At 44.8% G+C, this 17,040-nt stretch overlaps 1 protein-coding gene across 1 annotated transcript in view; it reads left to right on the top strand.

Annotated features, from left to right (window-relative positions):
* Positions 1-17,040, top strand: part of Dtd1 (D-aminoacyl-tRNA deacylase 1) — a 54,005-nt gene that overhangs the window by 15,286 nt on the left and 21,679 nt on the right. Inside the window, exon 3 of the mRNA XM_042055132.1 lies at positions 7,377-7,612. Within this exon, the coding sequence (XP_041911066.1) occupies positions 7,377-7,612 (236 nt within the window). The remainder of the gene's footprint in view (positions 1-7,376; positions 7,613-17,040) is intronic.

The following is a 17,040-nucleotide window of genomic DNA, read 5'->3' as shown; positions in this document are numbered from 1 at the left end:
ATTTGCTGCTCTAAAAGCAAAGCATTAGGATATGAAATACAAGCCCTAATTCCATAAGGAAGAGCTTTAGTGGTGTTGGGTTTCTTTTCTAAAAACATATTGGCAGAAGCAACAAGTCTAAACAAATCAGCATGCTTTCTAGTAACATTCCCTTCTTGAGCATACCATGTGGGTTTAACAAAACCAGGGGAAAATCATCTTCTTAGTGGTTCCCCTTCCATTATAAGAATATTTATGAAATTTATTTTTATGTATAGTTATATAATTTTCATAAACATTTTTCTGACCATTTGAATTAGAATAATCCCATATCTTCAAGGATGAATTTTTTGGTTGATACCATGTGGCAGCATTAGAAAATCCACAGGTAAGCTAAGCAGGAAACTTAGTTAAGGAGGAGTCCCAAAATTGATCCTTGTCACGGTACTTTTGAATACAAGGATCTATAGGCATTTCCTTTACTTTAATAAAGTTCTCATTATAGGAGGGATCCCCTAAAGTCTGCATCTGTGTTTTCCAGATCCATCGCTTATCGGCACTTCCTTCATCAGGATCGGCAGTAAGGAAGGTCCTATAGCCTGTACTTACACAGCCTTCCCCTGCAGCGTGAGGCAAATCGGTAGCGAATCTGCTCTGCCCTCAAAGGTTATCAAAGAGGACGAGCGAGACCTTGCTTCAGAGTCCTGGGACCCACCTAGTCTGACTGAATCATTGGTTAATATCTTAATTGGCTCCCTGTCTAACCAACCCACAGGCTGCAAAATCGGCGGATGAGGCACATAGGCCCCAAAAGGCAACACCCTCAGCCCCCGGGGGAGCTGTGATCAATGCCAGGAAAGCAAGAAAGTACATGCTTGCAGTTAGGGGCTTTCCCTGCTCTTTAAGTAAGCCTTTCGCTTCTTTCACCAGGTGCTTTATTTTCGTCCAAGTCATTTCCCGATTTCTCGGCGAAGTTAGTTTCATTTTCTTCATCTGCCATGTCAGCTGTTTCTTCTGCTTTCTCCATTTCCTCTTTCTGCGCTGCACCTCCAGCGACCGCCAGGACGAGTCTGTCTGGGATCCAGATGGGGGAGTCGGCATCCTGTGGGAAAATACAAGCATACCCTCGCCCCAATGTTATTAGGACGTCCGGCCGTTCAGGTTCCGGAAAGCAGGTCCTTCCACATTACTTTAGGGAGGACTGTATTATATTCATGTGCCCAACGTGGGACTCGAACCCACGACCCTGAGATTAAGAGTCTCATGCTCTGTCTTGTTTGTTCTCTTGTGAGAGAAAACATTTTTTTTTAATGCTAATGTATTTTGATGATGAATAGCATGACTCTCCAGTGCTTTTTGCATTGAAAACACACCTTTTTGTGTATAATAATCTGTCATAGCATTGCCCTGAGCTAAAATTACAGCTCTAATTTCTGCTTGCTGAGCAGAAGTCTTGTTTCCTGTTTCAACAGGTATTTCACCTTCTTGTGTGAAAACCATAGCCCTTCCTGAGGAAGAGCCGTCTGTAAAATTACAGAGAGCCCGATCTAATGGTTCTTTTGAGAACCAAACTGGAAAAACAAATTCTACATGTCTTGCAAATTCTATAAGGGGATGGCAAGCCAGGCTGCAAAGGACCCATACCTTTCATTACTGCATTTACAGCTCTTAGGTCCTGCAATAATCTCCATTTTCCAGACTTTTTCTTTATTACGAACACTGGAGTGTTCCACCGGCTATTTGATTCCACTATGTGGCCTTTTTCTAACTGTTCCTGTACTAGTTATTTCAGAGCCTGTATTTTTTCCTCTGTTAGGGGCCATTGACTCACCCAGACAGGCTCCTGAGTTAGCCATTCTATTTTATCAGCATACAACCCTTCTGCAGTGGCCCCTATGAAAAATTTTGACAGCTAAGTTGATCTGAGGTTACCAGTCTAACATCCATGGACTCTAGGATGTCCCTTCCCCATAGGGTAAAGGGCAAAGAAGGAAGCACATAGGGCTGGGTCAGCCCTTCTTTACCATCACATTCCCATTTTAGATGTGCAGAGCTTTGTATCACTCCTGTAACTGATCCTAGCCCCAATAGTGAAGAGCCAGTTTTGTAGATAGGCCATGACCACGGCCAGTCAGGGGCAGCTATGCATGTTCTGTCAGCTCCTGTATCCTAGGAGACCCCTGAATTTTTTTTTTTTTTTTTTTTTATTTATAGTGATGGCCTTGAATGACCTTTGTCCCAGGTCTTGTATCCAAAAAGCTCCTTCTGAGGAACCAAATTGACCCTGGCCTCTCTCTTGTTTCATTACCTGATTTGGCAGTTTGATATAAGGCAGGAGCAGCAACTGTGCTATACGCTGTCCTTTGTGAATCTGAATTGTCTCAGCTAAAGGCTTAATCATTACCTTAATATCATTCTCGGTGTCTGCATCCAGAACACCAGGCAATACTTCAAAGTTCTTTAGATAATTACAGCTCCTTCCTATTATGAGTCCCACCGTTTGCGGCAGGAGTGTGCCTTTCACGTTAGTTGGCACCAGTGCCAGTCCGTCCCATTTGGACAGTATCATATCCTTAGCACTGGCTAAGTCTAAGCCAGCATTCCCAGGAGTAGCTCTGGGCAAATCATGAATAGTGAATTCAGGAGCATCAGGATTTAACTTTTGCCTCTGTATGGGCTTCTCCTCTCCCTTGGGTGCGGGGTTAGGAGAGCACCCCTGACCTAGTTTTTTGACTCTGTGAGTTCCTCTTTTTCCTCCTCTTTAAGAGGGGAACCGTCTTTGTGGAACTTTGACTTACATTCATCATTTTAATGATTTCCCTTTTTGCAGCGTGGGCATAAGTCGGGAGTTCCCCTTTGCCCTGCTGCTGCTCCCCGCGGCTTCCTGCAGTCCTTCTGCAGGTGCCCAGGTTTCCATAGCATTGGAGACAGAAGTATCAGAACAGCAGTCTTTACCAGACCCATAAGGTGATTGATTGGTTTCTGTGGAAGAGGGACACAGAAAAGACTGACCTTATTTTGTGTAGGCAAAAGTGGTGCAATCAATTTTCCAAGGTCCTGCTGTTTGTCCATAGTCTGGACCCGGTCCTGGCAGCTGGTGTTGCACTGGGGATCGTCTTGCCCAGTGGTCAGCGTCATTGTTATCCAGGCGGAGACATCGTGGTGTCCCATAGTCTTCTTTGGGTCACTGTTAGGATCTCAGAGTTTCTGTTTGATATAAGCCTTTTAAACCTTTATTTTAAATGCTATTTTCTATAGATTTTTGAAGTATTTAGGGCTGTCCAGGTATCTGTGATTAGACAAACTTTATTATTTTAAATTACTTGTACTTATACCAGTACTTTGAGGATGACTAATTATTACCTTGTATTCTTAACAGACCAGAACTATATACCATATTTTTGTCAGATTGAACCTTTAGATTAATGATTTTAGCAAAGACAATGAGGCTAAAATCTAAACATTAACAATATGAAACATTTTATAAGACTTTATGTTTTATAACCTATTTTATTGTAATTGACACTTTTGGTGATTATCACCTGTCCTTTTTGTTTTTCTTTGTAACTGTTTTTTCTTTGGGAGTCTAGTCCCAGCTATTCCCGGTGGTAACTGACATTCTTGTATATCAATAAAGAACAGCATAAAACAGTTTTAACATTATTTATATTAAAAAGACATCCAAATTTTTGTGAACCCAAATCTAATGACCAGAGCTCAGAGAAAAATTACAAGTATAAAACTTACAATTACCAAAGCTTAATTTTTAACAAAACAAGCATACATAATTTTTTAAAGAAATAACCATGACCCTTTAACAAGGCAAACAAAGCCTTTTTAAAACCAGAATTAACAGTTAAACATTTAGGTACAGTAAACATCTTTTGGCCTTTTATAATTTTTTATATACCTTTTGTGACCTTTTATATACCTTTTGCAGTTTTTAGGTTTGTTCTCTCTCATCTTTTATTGGTTAAGTCAGACATTTTTAGATAAACCCCTATTAATATTATTATTATTATTATTATTATTATTATTATTTTAGTCTTCCATCCTTTTTGGTTTTTAGACATTATAAAAACCTCTATTAAAAACCTTTTAAAATTTTTGACAATACATAATGTATCTTTAACATTTATTTTAAAATTAGTGTTTTTTAAAGTTACAGGTTGGCATAATTTGACACTTTTTATAAGCAGCATTAGGACAGGAAAGAGTTAAGACAGAAAACTGCTGGCCAGCAGAAGAGACCTTGAGTGTTATCACAGTGAAGAACTTAGCTCAGGAAAGAAAAGAGGCACAGAGAGTGTCCTTAGCTCCTAATGCTCCTTTTTAGAAGTTTTTTGCTAATTTTTCTCTGACCATGATCTCAGACCTTTTGTTTTATATTTGCCTAGAATCTTTTTTTTTAATATTAATTTTAATTTTTTATTCTTATCTAAAAGCATTCCATCCTTATAGAGTTTGGATTTACATTTATTTTTCCAGTGTCTTCCTTTTTGACATCTTGGACAATTACCTGGGAGAGGGCCTCTTTTGCCCTCCTTCCTTTCCCCAGAGCAATTCTTTTGTACATGACTTGATTCCCCACATTTATAACAAGTGGGAGCTGAGGGGTTCTTTTGACCTCCTCCATTGGCGCTGAATTCCTGTCTTCTCATGACTGCAGCATAGGCCATACCCTGGACTATTGCTGGTGAGGCTTCTGTACAGGCTTTAGTATAGTCCTGTATGGTCCCTGTCTTTCTGATGGGCCTTATAAGGTCCTGGCATAGAGCATTGGCCTTTTCCCATGCCAATTGTTTAAGGAGCATGTCTGTAAAGAAATTCCCCAAAGACTGCTCCAATACTTTCAGTTCTCTATTTGCCATTACATGTTTCTGCTTTAAGTCAGTAAGCCCCATGTTTCCTGTGATTACTTACTCTTAACCGGTGATCCTTTACCGGCGGGACTGCAGTTCCCTGGTAAGAGCCGTACCTGATTTCGAGGGAGAAAGAAAGAAAGATTACCTGGCCTTCGGTCCCTGTTCGGGCGCCACCTGCCACGGACCGCCTCTCGTGGAGACCACCGACCGCGGGAGAACAGGGGTGAAGGCTAGGAGAAATCAGGAATCGGCGAGGAAATGACAGACAGACACACTCAATAAGGTTGAATATGCTGCTGCAAATTTACTGAAGTTCAAGCATCAGTTTTATAGGATCACAGAAGGAAGTTGGCAAACAAATTACATGAGAAGAATGATTATAGGTAATAATCAAAAGCTTTACATGAGAAAAATTGATTACAGACAATTGATTGTTTCCAGTATGTCTTGTGGTTAGGGCCAGGTGAGCAGAGCTCTTCTTTGAAATCCGTCTCACACCACTAACCAACTATTTTCTCATAGCCCTAAATCATATCTGTTCTCATGGTAACCCAAAACACCATTCTTTAGGGTTATACTCCCAAGGCTTGCTCCGATGGTGAATAATTGGTTTCTTAATGTCAAGAATCCTGCCTTTCTCTCTTATCTAAAATGCACCTGGGGGTTTCTCATTCTGGCTAGCCTCTCCCATCATGAACTTCTTTTGTTCTAGGGTATCCATAAGTTTTCCCAGAGAGCGAGCCAGAGTCCAATATGTCTCAGTAGTTTGACTATTATTATTATTGGTAATGTCCTGGAACTTCTTGACCTGCTGACAAGACAAAAGAACTATACAGAAACAAAGAAGGAACAGAAAGCTCAATACAGCGCCAGGGCTAGCCAGGGAACTGCCTGGGGCCCAGCCCCCGGGAGCGCAGACCCCAACCCCTCAGCGTCTACACAGGCGTGACAGCCGTGGGCATAGCAGTGTATTCCATAATTGCCTTTTCCCTTCATGATTAACCCATCTATTACCCAATTCATCATACCCTCCTGTGTAAGGAAGGGGATCCAGGTAATTTCCAGACTCTGGTGTCCAGCGCGGGGCTGTCCACCACTGACCATTAATCAAGTACTGAATGTATCCTCCCTAGGTTATGTTGTGGGTGTATGTTAGTTTTCTCAAACTCCTGAGCAACAGCCTGAATAAACGGTGACGCAGAGTCAAGTAGATCAGTATCCTCTGTGTCATTTCGTTCTCTAGGATTCATGGTAGCAGTCATCTGTAAACAGGAAAGATAAGAAATACAAAGAAAGAATACGCAGAGTAGCAGGAGGGCTCGCTTCCAGGGCCAGTTCCAAGGCCTTTTTGTTCTACCTGAATCAGTGCCATCACGGCAGCTGATTGCTAGGGGACCACCTGGGGCTTCGCTCCAAGAAGCTCTAACCCCAATCCTTCAGCGTGTGCTGGCCAGAGTAATGGCATTTGTCACTACACGGCAGTCACTGCTGTGGACGTGGCAGGTGAGGATAGGGTTGAATATTAGATTGAAATGAAAAAGAAAAGGTGAGTGAGTGGCTAGGGGGATGGTTGGAGTGCTGCTGGAGCCCACAGATTCTGGAGATGTCAGCTCTGTGGAAGGCTACAATTAAGAAGGTAAAGAGGATGGAATAAGGATGAGAGGGGAGATGTAGGAAGAAGAGGGAAAGTCTATGAGATAAGGGTGAAAGTATAGAAAACAGTGCCATACAGTCAACTGGGCAAAGAAATACATAAAACAACCCTAAAACTTAACTGAAAAATGCATAGAGACAAACAAAACCTTCATGAACCATAAATGCAAGAGTGAGATCAAATACTAGAAAGTAAGAAATAAAAAAAATGCATACGGAGTGAATGCTGGAATAACTATGTTGAGCTAGAAGATGAAATTATCAGATCCTCCTGGCTATAGCAGCCTCTACCTGGTGCTTTGTCAGGGATGGGTGGAGGGGAGCTGTTGTCTGTAGTTTCTGTGTCCCATGTGGTTATGGGGTGTGTGTGTGTGTGTGCTGTGTCAGGGACGGGTGGAGGGGAGCTGTTGTCTGTAGTTTCTGTGTCCCGTGTGGTTATGGTGTGTGTGTGTGTGTGTGTGTGTGTGTGTGTGTGTTTGTGTGTGCACACGCGCACATGCCTCCTTTCCTGGTAGCTCTCTCTTGGACCATACACTCCGCCTTTACTTCTGAGCCTGAAGGTCCAGTGTGTGTGAGGAGCAGTGCATCCCTTGCAGTTTCCACTGCTTTTTTTGTAGTTTTGGTGGCTGTAATCTTAAGTCCACTGATGACTGCTGTGAATTAGAGGGACTGTCAAAAAGAGTTAAGAGAGCACACCTTTCAGGCTGCACTGTTGTTACCGAGAATGGCGGTGAGGAAATGAGGCATGGCTCACTGATGTGTCTGTATCACAGCTTTTGTGAGTGATGGAGTCACCCGTGCATCTTTCTTTGGAAGTATGGAGTATGTTGGCGGCCTTGTGATTCTTCAGGTAGTTCTCATTGCTCTCTTTCCCCATAGGGTTCGAAAGATTTTAAATCTGCGTGTGTTTGAGGACGAGAGTGGGAAACACTGGTCCAAGAGCGTGATGGACAAACAGTACGAGGTACTATGTGTCAGCCAGTTCACCCTCCAGTGTGTCCTCAAGGGGAACAAGCCCGACTTCCACCTGGCGATGCCCACAGAGCAGGCGGAGAGCTTCTACAACAGCTTCCTGGAACAGCTGCGCAAGAGCTACAGGCCGGAGCTGGTCAGAGGTAGGTGGGCAAGCTCAGGAAGTTCTGTGCCGGGACCCCTAAAGGCCCTGGGCTCACGCTGAAAAAAAAAAGATGCTAGAATAAACAAGGTCTTGGGTTCAATTCCCCAGCATCAAAACAACATCCCCTCCCCAAACAGAAAGATACAAATACATTTAGTTATAAAAATGTTTTCAAGGTTTACTTTGAAATTATGTGTGTGTGTCTGTGTAGGTATGTGCATGTGAGTGCAGGTGTGCACACAGGTCAGAAGTGCATCAGATCCTCTGAAGCAGGACTTGCAGACAGTTGTGACTTCCTGACAGGGATGCTGGGAACTGAACCCCAGCTCTTTACAAGAGCAGCAAAAGCTCTTAAGCCCTGAGCCATCTCTCTAGCCCTGTAGACTTATTTTGATTTGGTTTAATATATATATAGAATATTATGGCATTAGGCAGGTAATCAGTACAGAAAGTTCTGAGATTCTATATCTATCTATCTATCTATCATCTATCTATCTATCTATCTATCTATCATCTATCTATCTATCTATCTACCTACCTACCTACCTACCTACCTATAAAATATATTCTATGTATGTATTGAGGACAAGAGTGGGAAACACTGGTCCAAGTGCATAGTAGATTAGCAGTATAAGGTGCTGTGTGTCAGCCAGTGTGTCCTCAAGGGGAACACATATATATGTTTTATGTGTGTGTGCGCGCACACGTGTATAAAAAGTGTGTTTGTGCACATGTATATAAAAAGGCCTTAAAAAAAAAAGAATAGTAGACTTCAGAGGCTGGAGAGATAGTTTAGTGGGTAAGAGTGCCAGAGGACCCGAGTTTGGATCTCAGCACCCACATGGAAAAGGTGAACATGGTCGGAATACAGCTTAGAGGTCTTGATTGGTTCATTTTCTCTGTTAAAGAATTAAAAAGCAGGAAAAATCTGAAGCACAATGGGTGTTAGCAGAGAAATCTCGAGCACTGCAGACAAAATCAGCAGTTGAAACAAACCATGGAGGTGAGAAAACACACACATAGCAGACATACAGAGAAAAAAACCCCTGCAAAGCAGAGGGGGAATCAGGAAGCTGAAAATCTGTGGTAGGGACTGTTTAAAGCCTCTGAAGAGTTTTTCTTCCCTAATTTAGGGTTGGTCAGTTTGAGGAATGCTGGGATGGTTGATTGGCCTAGAATTGATGTGCGCTGGGTGAAGGGGATGCTCACACAGTGGGGGCTCCCTTCCAGACCCAAGATTATGCACAGACTGCACCCAAACACCTGCTTTCACCAAGAGATCCTTTATTACACTGGGAAGAAAAGTTACACTGGCAGCTTTCTGACTCAGGGAGAAAAACAGAGCAAATGGCCTTGCAGGTGTGGTTTTTAAGAGGAGGAAAAGGGGAGGTCTGTTAGAATGGGCTAGGTTGCTGTGGTGAAGGAGAGGGAGGATAAGCAAGAAGGGGAAGGGGACAAGAGGAAGTGGCAGGGACATTCGCCCTGAAGGGACAAAGGACTGCCTCTGGATAGAGGGGAGACAGGCATGGAATATAGGCAAGTGGTGGTTTATAAAGGTTAAGGGGGAACCCCTTGTTAGGATGAGGTGTTTAATTTTAATTGGGCATGTTAATTGGGTCAGTCAAAGGGGGTTCTGATTGCTGGACTTTGGTAGTCAACGTCAGGAGGAGGAAGTGGCCAAATAAGGAAGTAGCTTGGTGGCTAGCTTTAGGAAAGTAATCTAATGGTTTTTAGCAGGGCAGAGGGAATGGGGAGAAGGGCAAGCCCTGCCAGAGCCACATGCTCCAGCGAGGGTCCCTTCAAGCAGTCCTGATCAGGCCTTGAACTCCCACTCCATCAGTAGGGGGCCTGCTGCTGGGAGACAAAAGGCTACAAGGCCTTTGTGTCAGATCAGGAGGGTGAAGAAGTTGGCCATTTTCTCCTAACTGTGGAACCCCCCAGCTTCAGACCTTTATTTCTTTATTATTGTTGCATGTACATGGGTGTGTTTCTTCTAATTCTCGTCCCTGTAAAATGTGTCCATTTGTCATGAAGAAACATATACAGCATTATTGTGCTTTACATCAAATCCCAGCCTTTCTGGGTTCTGATGGAGCAGAAGAGTTCTGCCTCTCCTGGAAATGACCTCCTTTAGAACTCCATTCATGAGGCAGCTCGTGGCTACATCTCTGGGGTTCTCTGACCTAGTGATTAAGTCAGGCCCTCTGAGGAATTACTGCTTTGCAGAGCCAAGGATGGGGAACCCTCAACATTGTCTTCCCTGCTGTTCATGCAGTCATCGCACTTCCGAGAAATCTCTGATGTATTTCAGGGGCGCTTTCAACGGGGGAGCATTGACACTGCTTATGAAATGCTTGACTGAATGCAAAACAGCATTCATCCACGTCCTTAGAGAGGAGTGCTTCATGTATTATTAGATGCTTTCAGTTTTGAAGTGGTCTGAATTTTTATCCAGGACATTATATGAAGGGCCTGAAGTGGTGTGCTGTAAACAGAGTCATTTTATAATGGGCCAGAATTTAAACACATGAGGTATGATCCATCTAATTACTTTTATGAAACATGATATGAATTTTTAATCAAAAAGTGCAGAGTTTTAACCAAAATCTTTGCAATTTTTGTACTTTCAGAAGGGCTAAGGTTTTGTCATCAGAGCTTCTCTCTCTTTTGGTCTTAGTTCTTCTCCAGCCTGCAGTGGGAAGATTGCAGTTTGCTTCCCATGCCTGCCGTATTTGATTATTTTTGAAAATTTGTCTTCCATCTTCATGGGAAGCCTTTGAGCTGAAGAGATGTAGGAAGGCAAATGAACTACTGAATACATTTTCTTTATTTTAGCATTTTTCAGGGCCACTTCAGCAACTTTAAAATGGAAAGTAGTTTAACTACTGTTAACATTCTTTTTCTCCACTTCCTTCTCCTTTCATGGCTGAGCATTTATTTTACATTTATAACTTGGTCTTTCATATTCCCGGTGAGTGTCCCTTGGATTACAGAGATTTTCTTGACAGTCAATAGCCCTTCCCACTCAGACCAGCAGTGGTTCATGTTAGGCAGTGAAGTCTATTGTCTTACTTCCTATTGTTTGTGATGGTGCTCTAACCTGAGCTCTCCCCCTGCATCTACATAGAGTGGGTGCCCCCCCTGGGCAAGCTAGTTATTATTGTCAGTACACAGCATGCCGAACTGCATCTCTTATTAGGAGCTTTGGATTTTCTAGGCCCTGTGTAGAGGAAGCAGTTCCCATTGTTTATTCACTTGAATTTTCACAACAAATGAAGAACCAGTCTGTCTCCATTTTAGGCTTAAAAGCCATCTTATAGTAAAGACAAACTGGGTTCATTCCTGTTTATGATGAAACCTGCTTCTTAAGGATTGGGCTATACCCCACCTGTAACCTTAACTACAGATGGTTCTACACTGCTTGTTCTAGGAATGGCAATCATGTCTTCGTTTCAAAGAGCTGTTTTTTTAAACTACCTTGCAACCCTACCTTTGTTTCAGAAGGGGTGTCATGTCTACCTTGTTATGCCCTCCTTGCAGCCATGTTTTTGTTTCAGGAATTCATCATTGTTATGATGTTCTGCTCTTGTAACCCTGCCTATTTGCTTGCCAGATCTGCCATTTGGAAGCCCCCTGCCCCTGAGCTATAAAAACTTTGTCTTCCACGCATCCACAGCTGACCTCTTGAGCCCACTTTTAAGGGGAGGCAGTCCATGTTATTGAATTAAAAAAAACTTGCTTTAATTAATTTTTTGCTTTAACTAATTTGGCCATGATGATTTGGATGATGGTCCTCCATCTTTGGGATTAACACAACCCTATTAGGTGGACAGACATTACCATCATTTTACAGAGTTGAAGAAGCTGAGTTATATCAGGGAACCCATGGGAAGCTACAGTGAATGACAGAGCCTGGGATCAAGTCAGCATCCATCCCTGGAGGCTGATGTCACTGATATGGTCAGTTCACTGTGAATGAACACCTGGCCTCTCTGGCCTCTCTCCAAACTTTATGCCTTCATCAGGTTTATGGGGACTTTTCTGCCCTATGTGCTGTGTTCAGGGAATTCAGTGAAGGGTTAGAACCTCATGAAGGTTTTGTAAGAGAGCCATATACCTGGTTGGTCTTCCAACTGAGAGGTGATGTTTACCCAAGGTCTTAAGTCTTCTTTCTGCTGCTGGATATTGTACTATTTCCACTTAGATAGCTGTTGTGATTTCTCTATCAGTGAGATATTGTCCAGCAAGCCTGGCCTGGGCTGGGGACAGGGCACAGCAGGCAGGAGACTCTCCTTGTCTAAAGCAACTTACAGCCTGTGTGGAAGAGGGACACTGAGTGAGTGGGGCACACCCTCGCCATAGTACGTGTTCCGAAAGCTTCAATGTTCTGCAGAGCTGCTGAAAGTCCCAGTGCTTGTGGGGAAAATGGGAGAAGAAGCAAACTGCTGCCCTGGGTGGTAGTGGTGTACACCTGTAATCCCAGCACTTGGGAAGCAGAGGGAGGCAGATCTCTGTGAGTTCAGGGCCAGCCTGGTCTACAGAGCAAGTTGCAGGACAGCCATGGCTACACAGAGAAGCCTGTCTTGAAAAACCTAAACCAAACCAAACCAAACCAAACAAAAAAAACCCCAAAACTAAAAACTAAAAACCCCCCAAAACCAAAAAAACAAAAAACCCAGCCAATCATTAACCAACCAACCAACAACTAACCAACCAACCAACCAAAAAAACAAAAACAAAAACAAAAACAAAAACAAAACTAGACAACCTCCCCCCACCAATTGTGAGGACTTGTGAATGCACTGGCCAGCAGGAGTTGCTTCTTTATCATTTTCATAAAATATAGTGGAGCTTCTGCCAGACCTGAGCACTTTCTCCTTCCTCTGCAGATGGTTGTTTTGTTCTTGCTATTTGCTCATTGCCTAAGAAACTCACCTCTGCTTTGATGTAGGCAGTATGGTAAATGTACTCATTAGAATTTATTTATTTATAGACATGGTTTGCTACATAGCTCAGGTTGGTCTCAAACTTGTTACTTATTGTCTCAGCTTTCCTTTCCCAAGTTCCGGGGTTCTAGCTGGTGCCACCACATCTAGATTCTGTATTCTTTCTTATTTATCATTAGGTATAAGGAAATTCTCACTCTAGAAACCGTTATCATGGGAGCCTCCTATAATGACTGGTGCTCATGCCTTAATTTTTTAAAACTTTTTATTGATCTTCGTGGATTTCATATTATACATCCTGATCCTATTCATCTCATTATCCCCTCACATCTGCTCTCTGCCCTTGCAACCCTACCCTCACCCCCCAAAAAAACCAACAAAAATTTAAAGAACAACCAAAAACCAACCAAACAAATAAACAAAAAATTCTCGGCATGGAAGCTGTAGTGTGGCCCAGTGAGTCACACGCTGTATATCTTTACTTCTAAGTGTTCGTTGCTGTGAATCATTGGCCTGGTTGGAGGCATCTGGCTTTTGCTGTACTATTGATAATGGGCCCTCACTTGCCCTCTTGGACAGCCTGTTGTCCCGTGTCATGGAGACCCTGCAGTTTTGGGTCTGTAGAACTGGCCCCTTCACATGCTCCTGCAGATCACAGAGAGGGTAGATGTTGGGTGGGTCAATTCATAGCCTTGCTTCTGGGTCTGGGTGGTGGTAGCTGGGTTGGTCAGCCGGCCCGCTTTCTCTCCTTACCACCCCACAGGTGAGCTCTCTAGCACTGCCTCAGCTAGCTCACCCAATGCAGCTGGCAGCAAGGGGCGGGGCAAATTCTCCTGCTCTCACATCCTCTGGTCTGGCTCATTCACAGCCACATCACCAGGGCCGGATGGGAGGGAGTGTCAGGTCTCCTGATGTCATGTTTTCAGGGTGGCCTCACCTGCCTTTCAGCCAACAGGGTCAGCTCTAGTGCACTGCCCAGGAGAGGTGTAGGGCCTGCTCTCCCTGGTGCTGTAGCCAGTGAGGGGCTATTCTTTCAAGACTCAGGAACCAGCTCTTGCTGCCTGCAGTAAGTGGTGAGCGATTTGGGGGTGGTATCTCTTCCTTACATCCACCCTGTGACAGACAGTGGGGCTAGCTCTCCTCCTCTCCTGCTCTCAGGCCAGTTCACCTCTACCCCTGTCAGTGAGGATGGTTCTAGTGTGTTGCCCAGGTGAGGTGCAGGGCTCAGTCTCTGAAGTGCTGCAGTTGGTGAGGGGCAGGGCCAGTTCTCCCTAATGCTTCAGCCGTGGGGGGGGGGGGGTCACTCTGTGCAGCCCTATCCTTACTGCCTTCGGTGGTAGCAGGAGCCATGGACTTCAACACAGACTGACTGCAGCAGGGCCAAGGACCCAGGCATGGCTCTTGGCAGCAGCTCAGGCTCGTACACCTCCATGGCTCTGGGTGGCAATGCTTGTCACTCAGGACTGTATGGGACTGGCCATGTCACAGACCTTGGACACCAACATGGCCAGAGGTGGTGGCCTAGATTGTGGATATCCGTGTGGCCTTTGGTGGCAACATGGAGCACAGGCATCAACACAGACCACAGCTGTGAAAGGGTCACGGATCCAGACATGACCTTGTCCTCAGCCCAGGCCTGGGTGTCAGTGTGGCCTTAGCTGGCAACACAGGCCACCCAGATCTTTATGCCTTCAGGGTCAGCTCAAAGACCAACATGGCTTCAGGTATCGGTCCTGGCTACTGACCTCTGCACAGCCCTTGGTAGTGGCAGGAGCCATGGATGTTGTCAACATAGAGCCTGGTTATAGAGCAGGGCTATGGACCCAGACATGGCCCCTGGCAGCATTCCAGGCCCAGGTATCACCATGGTCCTGGGTGGCAGTGCAGGGCTTCCAGATTGGCATAACCCCTGTGGGGGCATATTCTTCAGACACCAACATAGTTGCAGGTGACGGCCCAGACTCTGGGTGTTTGCACGGCCCTTGAAAATAACAGGAACCACAGACATCAACATGGACTCTCACTGCTGCATCAGGGCCATGCCCACAACATAGTTCTTGGCAGCAGCCCATGCCTGGGCATCATCATGGACCTGGGTAACAAGCAGGCCTTCCATGCCAGCCCATTCCTCACCACCCTCACCCCCTAAGGTCTGCCTCTGTCTGCTACACATGAACTGTTATTCCTCCTCTCTCCCCAAACCGTGTGCTTGCTCACTCTAATGATGTGCGTAGGGCAGCTGCTGATTGATTTCTGCCACCCAAGCCAAAAGGCATGGCATGGGCTGTGGCTGTCCTCCTCAAGTGCTCCCAGGCCTCATTTTTCTTGCTGCTCTTTGTTGAGCTCATTTGTTGGACCTTCTTGACTCATTATGCTACATTACATGTTTGAACATGGGCATTATGGACTACTAGTGACTGGTCGTGTACATAAATTAGAAATATCTTCCTTGTGTCTCTTCCCCAACTCTCTGGGTCTCTTATCTGCTGTAATGATCTAGGGCATTGGACAGGTCAGCCTCAGAACAGGGTCAGACTTTCCTAGGGCTCTCCAGGTTCTCACTGGGATCACTGGGCTAACTGGGATGACCCCTGTGGCAGGGCACTCCCTGGTGGACCCTGGGCCAGTGGAGACCTCAGTGCAGCATGTGCAGATGCACTGGAGCTGAGGCAGGGATTAGAATGAGCATCAGAGCAGCAGGAATGGAGATGTACCTCTGTTGGAGGAACCGCAGAGCTCATGGCCAGGTCTCTAGGGAAAGCTGCAGGCATGCCACACTGGCACACGTGTGACTGGCTTGAAGGCTCCAAAAACTGCAGAGGCTGCTGTAGAGAGAGGAGTTGAGGAGACTATAGTACTAAAAAAAATGGTTGGAAATATGACAACTTGGCTTCTGTCTTTGTCAGCAGCCAAGACGTTTAAGCTGAGACCAGAGCTAAGGGGAGATGCAAACTGTGTTCTTCGAGCATGTGTTTGTGTGACCCATTGAGAAGTTTCTGGTGTGTTCCAGTGAGCTCTCTAGGTATGCACACCTTTCTCCCTCACTGCTCCCTGCTTGCCTTCCTGCTAAGGTGGCCTTGTTACAGTTATCTACTCCCCATTAGGGTCATCCTCCTGGGCCCCCTGCAATGCCAGGGCTTCTCAGAAGCAGGTGATCTCAGTGTACTTGGGTTTCTAATGTGGTGCTGGCTTTCTCTGAGCAAGGATTCTGATAACCGATGCCCTAAGACAGGAACTAGAAATGCCAGGCCTGGAAACAGTACCGCTTTCCTTCTGCCACATACCACTGGTCCCAGCAGCTTCCCAGCTCACTGGGGAGGGAGATAGGGAGTGAAACTTGACCTGTGCTGCAGGAAGTAAGGTCAAATTGTTTAGAGCCATCTCTCTCATTCCACAGCCTGTGACCCTGCTGCTTTCTCACTGTCTGGGTCATCTTCAGACGACTGACTGCTTAGAGGAAAATATCCCAGCGTACAAATCTGACAAGTTTACCCCTCTGTTTTAGAATGAGCTACAGTTATGAAGTAGCAACAAAAATAATTTTATGGTTGGGGGTCACCACAACATGAAGAACTATATTAAAGGGTTGTAGTTTTAGGAAGGTTGAGAACCACTGCTCCAGATTGACAGAGTGGCCTCTGGGAAAAGTCAGTGGTGGCTTCTGTTGCCATCCAGGGAGTTCCAGCTTGGGATGAATGCTGAAAGCTCATTTGGCAGGGGTCATGGAACACCCTCTAAATTGAGTGCTAAACAGACATTGTTTTATAGTAGTGTAGAAATAAATATTAAACCAACGTGAAGTGGTTGAAAAGAAAGGGCCTACCTTTCCAGGCCTCTAATTCCAGTGCTGAGTCATGTGTAGCAGGACCTAAGAAGGCCTCACAGGCAAAGCAGAAGTTACTGTTGTATAAAGAACTTCTATGCACTTGCTGTAGGGTCTTATCTGTCATTGGCAAAGAACTAGAGCAATGTGGACGGGCACTAAAGGAGGTGGCAGCTTATGATTGGCCAGTCATCTCTGTGCCCTGCATGGAGCATCCATTATGTCTAGGTCTCCTGCAGCTTCATAATGCAAGGAGAAGGTTTGGGAGCCCGGAGACCACATCTAGTTCTTGCTTTGTGGTTAGTAGTTAATGCCTATGGATTCATCTAATTTCCTACCCTTCTCACCACTTAAATCATTTTAGCAGCGTGAGTGAACTTTCAGCAGATGCTGGCTTTGGCAGGGACTGCGAGCCGAAGTCATTATTCTGAATATAAATCTAGGAAATTACAGCATGGGTCTGGTCTTTACTGTTCGTGAGTGGCAAGACTGGCTGACTATGGGATGGTCTCATGCTTCTGTGTGGAAGCTTGGTACAGGTATTAATGATTTTTTTTCTAAATTGGTTAGTGTTTTCTGTCACTTAAATCTTTTCCTTTCCTCTTTGGTGATTGGCTTTCTTATTTATTCCTGCATGCGTTTTTAGACTTAGCTTGC

The sequence above is a fragment of the Arvicola amphibius genome, chromosome 5 (genome assembly GCF_903992535.2).
Source record: "Arvicola amphibius chromosome 5, mArvAmp1.2, whole genome shotgun sequence".
In the NCBI taxonomy this organism is placed as follows: domain Eukaryota; kingdom Metazoa; phylum Chordata; class Mammalia; order Rodentia; family Cricetidae; genus Arvicola; species Arvicola amphibius.
The sequence above is the reverse complement of the archived record's forward strand: the minus strand, read 5'-3'. Positions and strand labels throughout refer to the sequence as shown.